Source organism: Scardinius erythrophthalmus (genome assembly GCF_964197995.2).
Source record: "Scardinius erythrophthalmus genome assembly, chromosome: 7".
NCBI lineage: Eukaryota > Metazoa > Chordata > Actinopteri > Cypriniformes > Leuciscidae > Scardinius > Scardinius erythrophthalmus.
This window is the reverse complement of record NC_138227.1, coordinates 14582561-14602224: the sequence shown is the minus strand read 5'-3', so window position 1 is coordinate 14602224 and position 19664 is coordinate 14582561. Positions and strand designations below refer to the sequence as shown.

The window sequence follows — 19664 nt, the reverse complement described above, 5'->3', positions numbered from 1 at the left end:
GTGATGGCAAAGCAGCCATTACTCCAGTCTTCAGTGTCACGTGATCCTTCAGAAATCATTCTAATATACTGATTTGATACTCGGTTATCATCAATGTTTGAAACAGTTGTGCTGCTTAATATTTTTTTGGAACCTGTGATACTTTTTTTACGTTTCATTGATGAATAAAAAGTTAAAAAGAACAGCATTTATTCAAAATATAAATCTTTTCTAATATAAATCTTTACAATCACTTTTTTATATCAATTTAACACATCCTTGCTGAATAAAAGTATTCATTTATTTCAAAAAAAGAAAGTTGAATGGTAACTACCCAAACTTTTGAATGGTAGTGTATATTGTTACAAAGTATTTTCTATTATATATGTTCTCTTTTAAACTTTTTATTTAACCTTGAGCTGAAGTCCCAAATCATAATTCGGAAAACAGCCACAGCTGCCTATTTGAACATGGATGAATCATCCAGTGCTGTTAAAGCTGTTAGGCCTTCTACAACTGATGTTCCTCAGAAACAGACAGTTATTTCCGTTATGCTGTAAATTTCAGGGAATCCCCCGAAAAAGCAGATGAGATAACCATATAGTTTGTCATATGCAAATATCATTATTGTTCTCCCCAGATTGCACTTCCTCTAATCGACTGTGAAAGCAACAGACAAGATTTAAATACACATTTTGCGTGTGCAACTAATAATTCTCCTCTACAGCCATCACATGATTCTTACAGTAAGCGTTTAAAGCAACAGCGCAGCTTTTATGATGAATAGGGTGAATTCGGGTAAACAGGGCCACTTTCTTTCAGAACTCATTGATCCAGCCAGTCCTGCAATGCTATTTGAATCCCGTCCAGCTGGACAGTGACCTATAATGCAGATTATTCTGATTGGCTCAGACTAAAAAGAGCACAGAAGTGATGTGCATGTGCCCATTCCTCAATGCACCCCTCCAAACACACAGATACGGCTATTCGAGACTAATGTTTCCACCAGGTAAAACATTTTGAAGTGTGTCTTCTGTTGTTTTTCCAAGCATTATATTGCACTATAAAATAAAAGTATTCCGAGTTCTCCCTTATGGACAATTCATATTGTGCAACAGCTGAATCCTGATCCTGTTTATATTCAAGTTATTAACTAAATGTCATTATGATCAGTCATTGCTCATTTGTATTTGTAAAGGTAGAACCAGGTTGAACACAAATCCCCAAAGGGCCTCAAGACTCTTAAAAATAAAGGTTCCGGCTTTGATGGTTCCATGCAAATCATGGAACATCTATGGAAATTTTCCATTCCATAAAAGATTCTTTATAGAGAAAATTTTGTTTTAGGATTTTAAAAATGATCTGCACATTAAAACACGGTAAGAACAAATGGTTCTAAGCAGGGGCGTAGTTTGTGGGGGGGATGGGGGGAGATAACCCCCCCAATATTTAAATCTATGCATTACAACCCCCCCCCCCAATATTTATACCATGATCACAATATCAGGAGGCATACCCAAACTTCAACCCCCCCAATGTTCAAACCAAATCTACGCCCTTGGTTCTAAGAACTGTTCACTGAAAGGTTTTTTGTGGAAACAAAAATGGTTTGTCTATGCCATTGCTAAGAAAATCCCTTTAGGATGCTTTATTTTTAAGAGTGAAGAATCAAGATGACTTAAAACTATTTCAAATAAGACAAAACAGGCATTAAAACAACAAAAAATAAAGAGATTTCATATTTTAATTCACCCCCTTAAGTATTTTCTTTCAAGAAACAAGATTTCTATGGTCTTGGAAAACATGGATATACGAGAAAGCCTTATTTTAAAAGTGAGATTTGTAGACATGGAAAAGTCACGTAAATTAATAATCTCCCATAGCCTGGTTGACACCAGACCCTTCTCAGTCGTAACTGAGAGTGGGTCTGGGGAAGCTTCATTCACATCCCATTTCCAAAGGGGCGTCACCAACGGATGTCGCTCAAATGCCTCTGGGCGCAATTGGATAGACCTAAAACCAATCAGAGCGATCGTCATCTCGTAAAGCCCGCCTCAACGTTTGGGATTGGTGCCAAGATTTGGAAAGATTGGAAATGGGCTTGAATGGGCTCTTGGCCAGACTGACTTGCAGAGCAAATCTAAATTTGCTGTAAGTTCGTCTGGGTTTTCCCAGACTAAATTTCCCAGGGAATTTGATATTAAACGTAATTTTTTTTTTAGTTTTGCCATCTATATAATCATGAAAAACTGGAAAAGTCATGAGGACTTTGGAGAAGTCACAAGGATGAAAATTGTTATGGACAATGGGAGCCTTGAAGTCAAAAGGGTTAAGAACCACTGATGTACAAAACCTTTTTATATAAACTTCTGTAACACTGTACAATAAACTCGTTAGGCATTATGAACTAAAAATGATTTTTTTTTACATGAATCTAGGTTATTGTTTTTTTTATCATTTTATTTTTTTATTATTGTTCATGTTCGTTCAGAATGCATTTAACCGCTATATTATATACGTTTATTAAAATAATTTATTAATCTAGGTTAAAGCATTTGCATTGTTAGTTCATGATAACTAATGCATTAATGTTTCCGAATTGTTTCTGAATTGAGTAAAAAAAAACTTTCTGAAATTTCCTAATCCCCCACAAAAAATAAGAAAAATGCACGTAAGTTTCTGCACTGTAAAAGAAAAAAAGAAAGAAAAGAAAAAGTTGCTGCCTTAAATTCAGTACAATAAACTTGGATGTTTAAGTCATTACAACTGAAATTACATTAAGCTGACTCTTAAAAAATGAGTTGAATCTTGCAAAACTTTAAAAAAAAAAAAAAAAAAAAAAAACCTTAAAAAAAAAAAAAGGTTTTGAAAGATATTGATTCAGTGAGGAAGCATTACATTGATTAAAAAAAGAAAAAAATGAGAGTAAACATCTATGGTAATCAGAGGTGTAAAGTTCAGGTTCAGAAAGTAAAAGTCCTCCTCGGTGTCTTGCTCCAATCACATTGATTTGCTAATTAGCACCGTTTTTCAGCCAGGAGATCAGAAATCAGTGAGTTCATGGGTGGAATAAACATATGGCAGGACTTTTACTTTCTGACCCCTGAACTTTACACCTCTGGTGGTAATGCTACAGGATTTATATTTCAAATATATATTTCAAAAAAGTTTTTTTTTTTGGTAACATTTTTTTTTAAGGTGATGTAGTTACACGCTACAACATGTACTTACTATAGTAATAACAGTAAATTATTCATAATACAAGTAACTAACTTTAAACCAACATGTAAGTACATGTAGTTAATTAATATTACTAAGTACTTAGTTAAAGGGGTGGTATAGAGATTAGGAAAACCTGTGTAGACCTGCCTTTTACTCCCTTGTATTTTTTGTTAAGCAATACCCCAAGATTTTTGTAGTCAAAATGTTAAAATTGTCCCTTTTTGAGGATCAGTAAAAACACGGTTTCGTGTGTGTCCCTTTAAATGCAAATGAGCTGCTATTCCCGGCACAGCTTCAAGAGTGAGTGTGTAGCTCCAATTACCTCACACAGACACGCACTAAAATGTCAGAAACTGTTCTGCCTTTTATGTTCAAACTGGAGTCCGACAATGATGGAGAGACTGAAGAAGAAGTGACCTAGAACAACAGGATGTTTCTGAATGGTTAGTTGGTGAATTTATGTAGCTGATGTGGAGTTAAAGGTGGTATCAGTGATTTCAGGCCCAAAAATATTTTTATCACATTCATCTAATCTTTCCTAATGATCCGCTAGCTGTCCGCCCCATAAGCATGCCGTCAAAAAAACGCGTCTCTGTAGGCAGCCTAGGCTCTGAGATCTGAGATCTGCACACAAAAACAAATGGTTTAGCCAAACACTCAAAACCAAAACAAATAGTGTTCCAACCAATCACCGACAGGGGGAGGGTGTTGTGAGGTTTTGAGCCAGCTTTTTCTTCAGCTCTGACTTCGCGTGCAGCCGTGCAGGAGCACAAAACCTCACAACACCCTCCCCCTGTCGGTGATTGGTTGGAACACTATTTGTTTTGGTTTTGAGTGTTTGGCTAAACCATTTGTTTTTGTGTGCAGATCTCAGAGCCTAGGCTGCCTACAGAGACGCGTTTTTTGACGGCATGCTTATGGGGCGGGCAGCTAGCGGATCGTTAGGAAAGATTAGATGAATGTGTTAAAAATATTTTGGGCCTGAAATCACTGATACCACCTTTAACTATCTTCAAGTCTTTGATTAGCATATTCTGTCATGATAATCTATAAATCGCTAGTGGGAACTGTTGGAAGAGTTACATGCTATTGCATTTGTTACGGACTGTATTGCATGTGAAAAGACGGATGCGACAGCTTGAGCAGACTCACACATGTGCTCATAGTGATGTCACTAACCCGGGAGGAATGTCGTCCTACCAGCCGTTTGTTGTAGTCCTTAAAAAACGATTTCTTTAAAAGCAAATATCTTCATTTGCTTTGAACTTTGAGCGTTGTAACTTTGCAGATGTTGTTCATGCTCAAACAGCAACATTACGCACTAACTAAAGCTAGAGAAGTGAAATCATAATCAACCACCCCTTTAAGTACAATGTAACGCAACGTCACCTTAAAATAAAGTGTAAACTTTTTTTAACTTTCTATTGTTCAACATTGGTCATAAATGTTTCTTGAGCAGCAAATCAGCATGATTTCTCAAGGATCATGTGACAGTGAAGACTGGATTAATGATGCTGAAAATTCAGCTTTACCATCACAGAAATAAATTAAAACATTGAAATAGAAATTTTAAATTGTAATATTTCACAATATTACAGTTTTTACTGTAAAAATGCAGCCTTGCTGAGCATAAGAAAAAAAAAAAACTTATCGCCCAACATTCTGAAGATGTATGGATGCATGATCTTGTAATGATCATCATTACCACTGTTGGTGGCTGCAGAGATCTTACAAACTCTCCAGTTCAACTAATTTGACATCTCAGCATGTAATAAAGTTACAAAAGTCAATGTATTTGTTTTTATTGAGGCTCGTGTATTAATCCATCATCTATAAAGCACTGTGGGATACACTCATTTAAAAATGTGTAAGACTTCAGTCAGGTTGCGAACCTCAACTGGGTGAAACTCCCACAAATGCATCTCAGTTTGCAATCCACAATGATTTGTACAATTCATTAACAGCTGGAAAGCAATTCAACTTTCCTTGGAAATACTGTAAAAACTTAAAGCATCCCATTGGAAGCAATTCCTCAACATCACTTGATCATCTTGATGGGACCATCTACTTATCTGCACATTTGCAAATAGTGTCTTTTTTTGTGATTGTGTGTGTGTGTGTGTGTGTGTGTGTGTGTGTGTGAGAGTGTATGTTCCTTTTATGGTAAAATCATGTAAAAAAAAAAAAAAAAAAAAAAAAAAAAAAATACTCCAAAAGAAGGCCCAATCCTGATAATCCATTTGATATGTAATGCCAGGAATCATCTAAGAATGAGTTCTTTGTTTTTGGGATGAGAGAAACTGTAGCAGTTTCTCAAACTCAGTGAAAGACACATGCTCATCAGATGTGAAGGACAGTACATAGCAGATGGAAGTGATGGTGGGGACCTTTTTTCTCCCCAAGTGTCCATATAAAAGAAATAGAGAAAGCAAAGGAAAACTCTAAGTTGGACTAATGGTCATAGGTTCATACGTAGATGCTCTGGCCTTTTGGAGATGACTGGATAGGCCTGCTGCTTAAACTGGCCCGCGTTGGAACCAGTGGGTTGCCTGATGGGAAGAGGTGCGGTGGCCTCGGCACTAGCCTGGACATCCATCTGATCCATAGTGGACACCTCCATAGCGAGCTCTGTTGGGGACTGGAGGGAGGAGGGTTCGGGCAAGGTGGGACCTCGTGGCCAACAATCTCCTGAGAACTTAATAGGGCTGAAAGACGAAAGACAGCGAGGTTCAAATTTAAGTCGATTTTTTTTTTATGTTACATTTGTAAGGCAAAAAAAGTCTGATTACCTGAGAGGCGTTCGAGGGCTTCCCAAAAAACGGCGAGGTGAACGAATTTTTGGCTCAAAAGAGAACTTTTCCTTTAAATTTTCCAACACAGATGGAGCTACATAGGTAAAACCCTGTAAGATTTAAATACAGGTAAGAAATGCACAGAATTTTTTCAAAACAGACCAGGAAGACTAAGGAAGCTTATTTCCGCCACTGAATAAAAGCAAAAGGCAACTACGACTTTTTATCCTACAATTTTCGCAATTCTGAGAAAGAAAAAAAACCCTCAGAATTGACAGCTATAAACTCAGAATTTCCTTAAAGGACAATTCCGGTGAAAAATGAACCTAGGGGTAATTAACACATGGTTACTGAGTCGATCGTTCCCTGGGATGCGTTTTCATGAAAAAAAGAATGTAAAGAGATTTTTTTTTCTAACAACAGATTAGCTTATAATGCTAGTATATGGGGCGACGAATAAGTAAAAGTAAATCGCTAGTTAATACCACTAACAAGGCTCAAAATAGCCTCACACTAACACGGTAGCATAATGAGGGTCCCTACATGCAAACCGAAGCATTGAGAACTTTGTAAGTGTACAGACAGTTTAATAAGAAGATACTTTATAAAGACAGTACATTACGCGTTTACAGGCAGCAGGCATCTTGAAAACAGTCTCGACTAGTCGAGTCACGAACACCGTGCAACATTAGATTTCACAAACGCAATTCCTATCGCCCAGCTCACTTAGCACGGCGTTCGTGTTATGAGCTAATCTGTTTTTAGAGATAAAACTCTTTACATTCGATTTTCATGAAAACGCATCCCAGGGAACGATCGACTCGGTAACCATGTGTTAATTACCCCTAGGTTCATTTTTCACCGGAATTGTCTTTTAAATCAGAGATTTACAAATGCAAACTACCAATTGCAAGATAAAGAGTCACAAACGTGTTTCTGTGGCAGAAACATTGCGAACTCCTAAATACAGTTTATAACTTATAAAGAATATAAACAAAATTGTGGGGGGAAAAAAAGTCTATTGTGATAAAGACGAAATTTCCCTTTTTCATTCCGTGGCAGAAACAAGCTTCCATACAGGACAATAAAATCATGATTATCTGCCTTACCAAAAAGACCTGATTTGCACTTTCACTCAGTGTGGAGTCATCAGGACTGTCAACGGGAGTCTGGCTGGTGAACTTTGAATCAAACTGGCTCACATCCTCAGCAGATTGCTGTCGAAATGAGTCAACAGATTATGTAATTCATATATACTCAATTAACCCTTAAGATGCTAGAAAGCAACACAAAAAGTGGCAATAGTTACCAAGAAAGGCTTGAATGGTGGTTCTACTTTACGCGCGAGAAGGTCATCCCAATTAACATGTCGGAAGAAGGGATGAGTCTAGGAGACAAATTGAAGCACCAAAAACTCAATATTTTGAACTACCCCTAAAAAAATCCTACTGAATCATATTTGATATGCAAATTTCTGAGGCCTCTAAATTATCAACATGACCAAAACTTTGCCAAAAATAATAGGGATTGGGTTTTTTTTTTTTTTTTTTTTTTTTTGAGTACTGATAGGTCTCAAAAACGGGTACTCTGGTATTCAGGGGGCGGGGCGTGTCCGTCATGTCAGTAATACAAATATTTTAATTAAAACACTGTCATGAAAATTAATGCAACTGCTACAGATGGCTGTTTGCACAGTTTGAGCCTCTGAATAAAATTGAGGCGTTTTCTCCTCAAGTGTGCACCCCATATTCTCCTATATCATACTAAATGAGCGCATGTATCATTTATATACATATAGTTTGTGTTTTGAGGTTTTTTTTTCCAGTTGCTGTCAAACATGGTGTACATTATTTCATATGTCAGGCTTTAAAGGGCAAAGATTTCATGTTGAATTTAATATTGATATTGCTAAATATAAGAGCTGTAAACAGACCTGTACTTCTGTTGCATCTCCAGGTCCAGCCCCAAGCCGAGATGAGGCACTTCTTTTCAGTAGCTGAACACAAATTGAACAAATTATTACAAAAATGGGAGAAAAAATGAAGAAGAAAAACAATCCAACTGAAAATAAAAAATGTTAGCCTACCCTTTTGAGAAGATCCCTGGCTTCTTGTGTGAGGTAGGGTGGGAGGTTCAGTTTGCATTTAAGAATTTTGTCAATGGTTTTCTTCCGGTTCTCTCCTGTGAAGGGGGGCTAGAAAGGCAAAAAACATCCACATCAAAAGGAAATCCACATCCATTTAAAGTAGGGATGATCAAAAACTTAGCATTAAAAAGTGAAAACCCTAGATCTAGTCTAAGGACCCCAAATACAATGATCACCTTGTAAACAACCCCGCTGATAAATATAAAAATATTAAACAAAATCAAATGTTTGGTCTGAACATTACATAACTGGCTTTTACATTGTCATTTTACTAAAACTGTTAAAATGCTAGATTGAAAATATTTACTTTGAATTTATTTGAAATAAAATACATTTATTTGTATTTATTTGTGAAATTAATACTTGTTTCTTCAAAGATTTTAATAACAAAAATATTTTAACAATAATAGTATTTTTATATATAAAAATATTAAATATTTAGTAAAAGAACAAATTGAGAAAAAGACATTTAAAAGAAAAAAAAAAGAATCACAATGTATTTCTGAGCAGTCTTTAGAAACCAGAACCAATAATTACATTTTGTGAATTAATTGTTAACATATTTCATTAATATCTTAAATGCATTTACTTTGTTTTACAAAATATATTTTTAGGCAGTCAAATAATAATATACAATAATAATAATAATAATAATTCACTGATCCCCTACCAACGTTTGTGCTCCCCAGTGGATTCACTGATGTGTTTGCCTAAATAACTAGTCAACGAATCACATTTAAAGGTATCCTTTGTAACTCTTTTTTTCTCTTCAAATTTGAAATAATGGGTCAATTCATCAATCTATCAAACAAAGTTGTTGTTTTTTCTTACCCTGATTCACTATGGTAAGCCTATTATAAGTGTTTATGTTTTAGACCTGACGGGACTCTCAGGTTTTCATGGGAAATTGCGTACATTCGTCACTTGTCCGTGCGTGTCTCGTCATATCTGTAAATAGAGAAAAGTTGCTCCGGCTACTTTGACGCGTGTATGATGAAGTGGCATAGTTGTCTAAACGAGCGAGAAAGGTCGACATGGAGCAGCTAAACCTCGAACCTCTGGGGAATCACACGTTTTAAACAAACTCAGAACAGAGAGTCTGCTGGCAAAAAGAGATTACGACAAAACTTTTAATAAAACGAGAATCAACATTGGCTTTGCTTTTCGGTAATGGCGAGAACTGAGGGATGCGTTTTTATTACTCAACAAGTGAGTAAGGTATTTTCTTGACGAGATCAATTCTAACAGATTTCATTGTAAAGCATTACCTATTGTGAATGCTCATTTCATTATGGTTGCTTTACCGTTGTGCTGGAATTTATTTTCAAGGAAGTACCGTGTCTATTAATGGGTAAAGCTACAGTAACATCTTCAGTCAGTCAGCTTGAGATCCTTTTCATCTAAACTGGTTTTATCTCTTAAGCCTAGTAGTGAATATTTTTGGAGTAGTAAGATCATCTTTTCTTTTCTTTTTTAGTTGTGTGAAAGAACTACATTCATTTGCACAATCACAGAACAACCAAAACAGTTTTGTTTTTTTAACTACTAGAAGGCCAAAAGATAAATAGTGTACTGTGTAATGCCAGAATGCAAATAAGAAAAACAAGTGCACTGCACTAACACACATTCACAAGAACCATATACTCACTGCTCCTGTTAACATGTCGTACATCAAAGCCCCCAGACTCCACCAGTCGACAGCCCGATTGTGTCCGCTTCTCATGAGGATCTCTGGAGCCCTGAAATAAAGGAATTCTCACGCTACTGTAGAATTCATCTAAATGCATGTCACACGGGCATGTCAGGCAATGAAGAGACATTTGAAAAACAGGAAATTAGCAACTCAGACATTACAAGAATGATAAGGACTTCTTTAAACGTCTCTCACATGTACTCAATTGTGCCGCAGAAAGTGTGGGTCACTGTGCCGTCATGAATCGACTCCTTACACAGCCCGAAATCAGTCAGTTTTACATGTCCTGTGATAAGACAGAAAACAGATTATTAAAATTAAACATTTTTTTACTTCCATTGTCAATTAACTCCTTTCTTAATTATAAAATGAAGCACCCAGACCTTGGTTATTGAGCATGATGTTCTCAGGTTTGAGATCTCTGTAGATGATGCCTTTCTGATGCAGATGTCCGAGAGCCATAGAGATTTCAGCCAAGTAAAAGCTGCATGTAAAAAGCCCTGAGCATCATTATGATAATCTTTGTTCATCTCATCATGTTGATTTTAAGGCTTACTGAATGCACGTGTCTGTGTTCATGTGTCCTAGAAAACGGTTTAAAAAAAATAAAACGAGCAAACCAATCGGCCTCTCTTACCAGGCTGTGTCCTCCATGAAAATCCCTTCTCGCTCAAGCTGCATAAAAAGCTCCCCACCTGCAAAAGAAAACATGTTTTTAGCACAAACATCAGTTTTAACAGCAAACACAGAGATGGACTGATAGTAGAGCTTTACCACATTAGATTTCAAAACAAGATCGCACTGCAAAAGTACTGTTTTACTATAACATATTTAACCTTTCAGCAAACAAATTTAAATAATAAATTCTCTCTATGCAAAAAAAAAAAACTAAAACAAAAAGACATTCAAAGAAGGAATGCCACCAATGGCAGAATATATTCTTTAGCAACTCCACAGCAACAGGAGGGGAGTGGAAGGAATGAGAAGTTTTCTATCTCCAAGAAACAAAGGTTGTTCTTGATTCACGAACCACTTAGGTATTCAAGGATGAGGTAAAGCTTGCCGCCCGTCTGAAAGGCATAGATTAGATCAACGATGAAAGGATGCTTGACTTCCTCTAAGATGTTCCGCTCTGCTTTTGTATGCGCTGTGTCCTTGGCATTGCGTACAATCATAGCCTACAATAAGAATAAGGTGACACTGAGACATTGCGACAAATGTTAACTATTGCATTCAAATGAAAGGAATTTGCTTAACCTTTTTTAAGACTTTCATTGCAAAGATTTTTCCCGATTCTGCACCGGATACTTTCCGAACCTGGAAAACCTATAAAAAATAAATAAATAAATAAAACAGAAAAAGATAAAATTGTGTTATTTTAGTATTCTGTATAATATTTTATTAATATTTTATTTCATTTTATTTTGTTTAATTATTAGTATTTTTGTAATGTGCTTTGGTCTTTTTATTAGGTTTTGTTCTTTTTAAATTTTTATATTTATGTTCAATTTATTTTAATTTCAGTTTTATTTTTTATCTCCAGTTTTATTTTTTGCTTCAACAAACTTATTTTCAGGCAACATCTCAAATGTTTGGTTAAAGGGTTGGTTCACCCAAAAATGAAAATTCTGTCATTAATTACTCACCCTTATGTCATTCCAAACCCGTAAGACCTTCGTTCATCTTCGGAACACAAATAAAGATATTTTTGATGCAATATGAGAGCTTTCTAAGAGTTTAAGGTTGAACCACTGTAGTCACATGGACTATTTTAATGATGTATTTACTACCTTTCTGGGCCTTGAAAGTGGTAATAACGTTGCAGTCTGAGGGGGGGGTCAGAAAGCTCTCAGATTTCGTCAAAAAATATCTTAATTTGTGTTCTGTTGGTAAGTTGGTATATAATAACACTGTTTAATTAAAAAAAATACCTTTCCATAACCACCTTTCCCCAACACACGGAGAAGCTCGAAGCACTCTGGACGGATGTTCTCAGTGCCTTGGTTCACATTGTTCTCCGATATCTCAATCTTCTCACAGTCGTCCATGTTACTATAAGAACAAACCAAAAATGACAAATGACAATGTGCATTATTCCAATCATCAGCATTAGAATATTGATGTTGTTGTTTTTTTGCAAGTGTAATCTTTTTTTAGAATCTATCAATCTGCAACTTAGTTGAACAATTTCAGTTTAAATATTAAAAAATTCCAAATTTCAATTGCAACCACTCACAATTCAAAGCCACTGCACTGATCCATTATAAGGTCATTGATCTGAGCCTGCAGAAGAGAAGCATCAAATGCATGATCAATAAAAGCTCAATGCACTGCAATGGTGAACAGCGTTATGTTGGGTGGGAGATGATCAGTACACGAAGAGTTGTACAGTTGGCAGCACTTCCAGTCTGAACATGAAAGCGTAAGGGATCGGATTTCGCAATACTATTCCCAGAGATCCCAAATGTGACATGCACCATCTATGGCGTTGCAACTCCTAATTGACTGATCCTAGCAAATATAACAAGACTTATTAAAGTCAGTAAACGATTTAAAGCGATATGCATGCAAAAATAAATATATCTAAGGTGTGCTGCACTGCAACATCCTATGTGAAAGGCAACACGCACGTCCAGCCCTTTAAATGGCCTTAACTGTACACTGTACTGTCAAGTAGTAAGTTTACGTTACATACAACCCTATTATCTCCAGCTCCTATCTTCGACTAGTACATATAAGACACATTTCGGGTAGTAAAACTCCGATATCTCTGACACATGTGATGACATGCAGAATAGCAAAGTTATTCAGTACACAAAACACACTGTACGTTAATCGTGTTAGCCTGTTAGCCTGTTAGCATAATATAAAGCAGCCTGACGCGTATTCCTCGGGCCTCAGGCCTGCACACACTGCTCGGGGTGGAAGACACTCCCGCGTGCCGTTTACTTCAAAACCGGCCGGCCGTTACCTCCTCCAGCTCATCATCGGAGACATTTTCCTCCGGCTGGTCCAGATCGATGTCGAAAACGCCAGCCATCGTTGATTTCGCCGTCTGGTATCACTTCACACCGCGTGAGGAGCTCGCGCTTCCCGCCTCATGGACATGAACGCACAGTCGCCATGACCGGCATGGACGCGCAAACTGACTGACAACGACAACGACGACACCCCCGCGCGGAGGAATGCGGGAAAATACCACACAGACTGTGGAAAATACTCTCTCTCGTCTGCAAACTGTTTTTATGTGTAGTCAGCTGTCAAAAAACACGTCCAATAAATAAATAAATAAATAAGTAAAAACACAATATATATAGTAATGGTCAAAAGTTTGGAAACATTAGCCAACGGTTTTTGTTGTTTTTAATAGAAGTCTCTTATGCTCATCAAGCCTGGATTTATTTGATCAAAAACACAGAAAAAATAATGATATTGTGAAATAATATTACAATGTAATACACTTTAAAATATATTTTTATTTCTATGGTGCAAAGCTGAATTTTCAGCATCATTACTCCAGTCTTCAGTGTCACATGATCCTTCAGAAATTAGCCTATTCTAATATGCTGATGTGAGACTCAGTTATTATCAATGTTGGAAACAGTTGTGCTGCTTAATATTTTGTTGGAACCTGTGATGCTTTTTTTTCAGGATTCATTGATGAATAAAAAAGTTCAAAAGAACAGCATTTATTCAAAATAGAAATCTTTTCTAATAATATAAATCTTTGCTATCACATTTTATCGATTTAACAAATCTTATACTTTATGCAAAAATATTATTTATCTAATTTTCAGTTTGATTTTGGGGTGAAATATGACACAAAGATGTGCTGCGGGCGTTCAAGTCATATCGTAATTACCGTAGGCTCAATAGACAACATAAATATTTGATATGTCTGGCAGGTCTTTGGCTAGTAGGCTCGATATGACAACACGTGATGTTCTATTCGGAGCTGATCACATTTCTATTATGGCGATCACACCACAATCAATGGTACAGCGGTCACGTGGTACACAAGTTGGAGGTCTCAGAAAAGTCCCATCTTACAAGCTGTAATTACGAGCTCTACAAAGACGTGAACGCTTTTTACAAGTTGAAACCTCGAATTACAGTAATTTTCAACATGGTTTAAACGCAGTGTTTTCGTGACATCTAACATAGTACGCAAGTAGAACAAGGGAGCCCACAGAAGGTATGTTTAGTGCGCCATCTGATGTTGTAGAGATGTATTTCACTGTAGCTCTCAGTCCCATCATGCATCAGTCCCGACGCTTAGAAACCTGCACCCGCCTTCAACTGTAGGCACAAATTCCCTTCTTTTACTTTGTAAAAGTTTTTTTGTAAAGTAGTGACTTAATGCTACTTGACATTGTGTATTTAATAGCTTTGTTTCGACTCTCCGTACAGTAAACTGACATCCAGGGAATTTGACATGAGGTAAACGTTGCTATAGCTACACTTTTGGGAGTTGTGTAGGCTACTTACATAATGCTATGAGATCGTGTTAGACGTTTGTCATATCGTTTCATGGGTAATGTGGACCCATAGAGCCCGTAGATAGATATGTCAGTTGTAAGCTTACAGTTGGGTCAGTGTGGGAATCAGATCGGACACGAGCTCTTCAGTGTCATAAGCGATGACTCAAATGGACCGAACAGAAAGAAGTACAAGCAATGCAGCGATGAGAGATTCTTTTATGAAAGCTCAGCTGGAGGTAGGTTCAACACAACTCACTTATGCTTTCTAATTCATCTGTAATATGATATCTGCAAAGTTCCCAATGTTTATGTCTGGCAGAACTTGTGGCGCGGTCAGTCCTTGTTGATATGGAGCCCAAGGTTATCTCTCAAGTAATAGCCAAGGCTTCAAAATCTGGAAAATGGAGGTATGGAGACAAAGCACATTTCTCCCAGAAGCAGGGCTCTGGAAACAACTGGGCAAATGGGTAAGAAGAAGATCAGCTTACAAAGTTTGAGCTCTTAATGTGTTTTTTTTTTCATGTGTGAGTTCAGTCTACTGTTCTTCTCTGAAGGTTCTGTGTTCATGGACCTCGTCACGAAGAGGCCGTTGAGGATATGGTGCGGATGGAGATCGAGCGATGTGATCGTCTTGCAGGGATTTTCACCATGATGAGTGTTGCAGGTGGCACTGGTTCTGGTGTGGGTACCTACATCACTCAACGTTTGAGGGACTTATACCCCCAGTCCTTCATCCTAAATCAGATAACATGGCCCTATGGAGCTGGTGAGGTAGTGAGCTTTTTGTATTTTAATGTATAATTGATGTAGTAGCAGTTGGGTCATTGACATGACAATTGTTTTTGTAGAGATCTATTAATTTGTTCAGAAATGCCTTAAAATGTAAGTCATATATTCAATGATTTGAATAGACCTTATATTTGAAACATGTTTTTAATTTATGAATTAAAATGAATTTAGATTATTCAAAATGACAGGGTGAAACAACTGTCATGACATCTTAATGAAGAAAACAGCCTTATTAAAAGAATGAAACTCTTGAAAAGAAAAAAATAAGTAGTTTAGCATAGTCAAAGCTCAATGCTAAGGCTACTAGGATACTTGCCCAGATGGGCATTTTGACTTAATTTTGTGTGAGTTTGTCCATTCAAGCGCAATACGATGTGAGAGAGAACTCAATTAAGCATTTGCACGCTGTCTGAGATTTTCTTCAATGCCTGCTCTCAGACTAATTTGAAAGAAAACATCCAAAATAAAATTGTGTTGATTTTATTGCACAGTCAACTACAGTACAAGTTGCATTTACATACACCAAACTTTACTGTTTTATTCTTATCTATGTTGTAACTTTTTATTACACAGTGGTTTGTTCATCATGCACCTGATTTATAGCATTTTAATTTTAGCACATATAATTTAATTAGGAATTTAATTAACTAATTTAATTTAATATAACATTTTATTCCTAAAAACATGGTGAATTTACAGTATTTTCTGATATATGGAGTGATAAAAATAGATCCAAATCCCCCTCTGTAAAAAACCTTTTACTCTAATGTGTAAACAAAATAATACAAGAACTTTAAACCTGGCTTCATCCAATGTTCAGATGTCTGTTCTGGAAATGTATGCAAATTAGTGCATATTTAATTAGATAATGATGCATTTGCATATTTAAACGTTTTAGAAAACTTGTAATAAAAAAAATCTTGATGTACTGATTAATCAACTGGGGAAGTGTGGGGTCTTGTCTTGCCATCAAAACTATATTAAACCAACATGAATACAAAGAGTACCTTTCTAAGAACTTATTCGGCATTGATCCTTATGCTAATCACTGTTTTTGTGATTCTGTTTTCCTTTTCAGGTGATCGTGCAAAACTACAACTCTGTGCTCACGCTGTCACATCTATACCAGCTCTCTGATGCTATCCTGGTTCACGAGAATGACACTGTGCACAAAATCTGCAGCCATCTGATGAACATCAAACACATGTCCATCGGTGACATTAATAAGGTGATCGCTCACCAGCTGGGCAGCGTTCTTCAGCCCGCTTATACTGCTGATTCACCCTGCCATTACAACAGAAACCCAATAGGTACAAATGCCTCACAGTTCACGTCCAATTTCAGAGTCATCAGGCAAAAATGACCAGTGTTTATCTGCTGTCTACAGGGGAATTACTGAGCTCTCTGGTGTGTCACCCCGAGTACAAACTGCTCAGCTTGAGTAACATTCCTCAGATGTCCAGCACGTCTCTGGCCTACAGTGCGTTTAACTGGCCTGGTTTGCTCAAGCATTTACGTCAAATGCTCATCGCCAACGCTAGGATGGAAGAAGGTGAGTGCTGTGATGTCACATATTCATGTAATATTTATATACGACACATAACAGAAGAAATGCAAAATATGGTTTTGTGGAACTAAAATGCTTTATTTTTTAAAGGAATTGACTGGACAGTAAACGTCACATCAGGAGGAGAGAGCGTGACAAACAGTAGGCATAAAAGTTTCAATTCGTCACTTGCTAATCTTCTAATACTGCGGGGGAAAGACGTCTCTACTGCAGTTACAGGCAAGTAGCCCTTCAATGTAGTTCCATCCTTTAACAAGCATTTTTTCAAGGTACACTAACTTTTGGCCCTCTAGGGGTTAAAAACAAAACTGCATGCATTTTGTGGAAGAATATTGTTTTGATTGTGCTTCAGCTCTGTGGTTTAACATGGTTATCCTGCTGCTCATAAAACATTCACTACTAGGCTTATGAGATATAACCAGTTTAGTTGAAAAGGATCTCAAGCTGACTGAAGATGTTACTGTAGCTTTACCCATTAATAGACACGGTACTTCCTTGAAAATAAATTCCAGCACAACGCTACAACAACCATAATGAAATGAGCATTCACAATAGATAATGCTGTACAATGAAATCAGTTAGAGAGCTAAAATGGCAATTTATCTGTATGATAAAATACTTTAACTGTTGAGTAATAAAAACGCCATCTCGGCATCGCTTTTACAACATTTCAAATCCCTCAGTTCATGCCATCTCTGTAAAGCCAAGCCATTGTTGATTCTTGTTTTATTACAAGCTCTGTTGCTTTCTCCTTTTGCCAGCAGACTCTCTGTTCTGAGTTTGTTTAAAACGTGTGATTCCCCGGAGGTTCGAGGTTTAGCTGCTCCATGTCGACCTTTCTCGCTCGTTTAGACAACTATGCCACTTCATCATACACGCGTCAAAGTAGCCGGAGCAACTTTTCTCTATTTACAGATATGACGAGACATGCACGGACAAGTGACGAATGTACGCAATTTCCCATGAAAACAGTCCAGTCAGGTCTAAAATATAAACACTTATAATAGGCTTACCAGGGTAAGACAGTGGTTCCCAAACTTTTTTGGTCACATAAGGTGGATAGGAAACTAACATGAAAAATACTTTAATCAACAGATGGTTTTAAGGATCCTGCGTTATATGTGCCGTGGCTTAAAACAGAAAATTGTTTCAGCACATGGAACTCCCCTGTAGCTTTCAATGGATATGAAAAGTCTGCCACTTTGGTCAGTAACAGCCAGTACCTTTTAAAACCACTGGACAATATAGTCAGGAAGGCTTGGAACATGTTTGCCTCAAGGTGAGAAATACTGTTGCATTAATACTGGAACATTTTCTGTAGTCTTTTTTTATATATATATATATATATACTTTTTTTTTATACCTTTTTTTTCCCTGTAGGGCTTATGTTCATCAGTATACAAAGTTTGGAATCTCTGAGGAGGATTTTCTGGATAGTTTTACTGCACTAGAGCAGATCATCTCCAGCTACACACACCTATCATAGTCGGCTTATCATAAATATTTGACAATACTGATTTCATATGATTCCATATTATATGACTTAACTGGCCTCTGGATAAATATATTTGTTAAAATAGGGAAGTTAAATTCATCATTTTGTGATGTTCAAATATTTATCTATCTAACTATTCCATGGATCATTTATAAGTGTTTGAATAATTGAAATATATTTTAATGAAATAAAAGCAATGTTTAATTGTGATGCTTATTCATTTTTTCAAGCCACTTATGAATACCCATTCTGCAGTGTCAGCATAAGAAAGTTGAACTGGAAAAATAAGACTTTCAAAATGTATTAGTTTGCCCCTGGGTTTTTTTCTCCAGCAAGATTTGAAAATGATTCAAAAAAGCATCTTGAGCTTCAACGGAAGCACAAACATCTGGCCGTAATTTAGAAAATTAGTGCTGAATTTTTTTTTATTATTATTATTAGTATCTGATATATTTTTTGTTTAATGATTACCTTACCAATTATGATTACAGATGGCCAGCATTTCATTATTATTGCCAACTATTTTCTGTTCTTTATTTGTCTCTGGTTATTTATGATTACTGATTATACAATTAATGATTGTCAGTTTTTTTGTGTTTCTGAATCTAACTTTTTTTTGGTATTTCTCTGGAATTGGTTTTGTATTATGTAATACAAAATAGTGATTGCCAATTACAATTGTTTATTTAGTACAATTACAGTTGTTGCTGTCTTGTCTTTGGATTCATTTCGATATGCGATATACATAGTAACTTCACTTTTTTATTTTTTAGCCACTGCTCACCTTGAGCCAGAGCCGTTGAAAAGTTGCGACATGTTTTGATCTTGATTTAACCGCCACGCGCCAGTCACGTGGTTTAACAGCGCGCCTTTCAGTCTCTTTGAAAAAACAGGATAGACAGCAGTTTCACAATTGTTTGACGGCTCTCAAATACATTCTTTGGTATTATTACTTAACAAGATAATGAACACGAATTGTACAGCAGAGGGTGGAATACTTCGATTAATCTGCAAGTGCAGTGGAAAAAGGACAATTCATCTACAACAATCAACGACCCGTCACAAACAACAAAAGAGCCCCATAAAAAAACCTAATGACGCTTTTGAATTCACACTGAATAAGTGTTCCCATATGGCCCCCATCCAACTGTCATGCCTTGTTGCTTATAGTTCAATCAAACTATGAGGAAAAAACACTATTAACACTTTAAAGTGCTTTTTAATCAGTGGGGAAAACTCAAACACGTGTGACAAAAACAATGCTTTTTATTGTGATATTATGGAATGTAAAATATATAACTGGCCTTGACATCTTTCTCCTAAAAAGAAATGGCTGAATGCAATGAGGAAAAAGAAGAGTGATTGATCTTACCACAACATTTATAGTTGGTTTACAATAAAAAGCTAAATATTTGTTGGACTTAAATATGTTCACATACAATCTAGCCTATCTGCCTCTTGAAAACATGAGATATTCCATTAAATGCTCAGACCCATCAG

The 19664-nt window shown here is 36.5% G+C and overlaps 3 protein-coding genes across 3 annotated transcripts in view; 2 read left to right on the top strand and 1 right to left on the bottom strand.

Moving 5' to 3' along the window:
- The window catches only part of LOC308693715 (E3 ubiquitin-protein ligase TRIM39-like), a gene marked incomplete at both ends in the record, with an annotated part of 764022 nt that overhangs the window by 408540 nt on the left and 335818 nt on the right, over positions 1-19664 (top strand). The window lies entirely within an intron of this gene.
- On the bottom strand, positions 4988-13006 carry rps6kb1b (ribosomal protein S6 kinase b, polypeptide 1b). The gene is made up of 15 exons (XM_081369718.1): positions 12804-13006; positions 12069-12115; positions 11764-11884; positions 11090-11158; positions 10863-11010; positions 10470-10527; positions 10216-10316; positions 10028-10118; positions 9788-9878; positions 8080-8187; positions 7927-7989; positions 7303-7380; positions 7103-7210; positions 5991-6103; positions 4988-5906 (listed from the first exon to the last, which is right to left on the bottom strand). The coding sequence occupies exons 1-15, from the start codon at positions 12870-12872 to the stop codon at positions 5660-5662; spliced, it is 1512 nt and encodes a 503-aa protein (XP_081225844.1). The 5' UTR covers positions 12873-13006; the 3' UTR covers positions 4988-5659.
- Positions 13757-18857, top strand: tubd1 (tubulin, delta 1). Its single transcript, XM_081370580.1, has 8 exons — positions 13757-14549; positions 14633-14780; positions 14868-15084; positions 16181-16412; positions 16490-16654; positions 16760-16888; positions 17765-17948; positions 18050-18857. The coding sequence occupies exons 1-8, from the start codon at positions 14399-14401 to the stop codon at positions 18153-18155; spliced, it is 1332 nt and encodes a 443-aa protein (XP_081226706.1). The 5' UTR covers positions 13757-14398; the 3' UTR covers positions 18156-18857.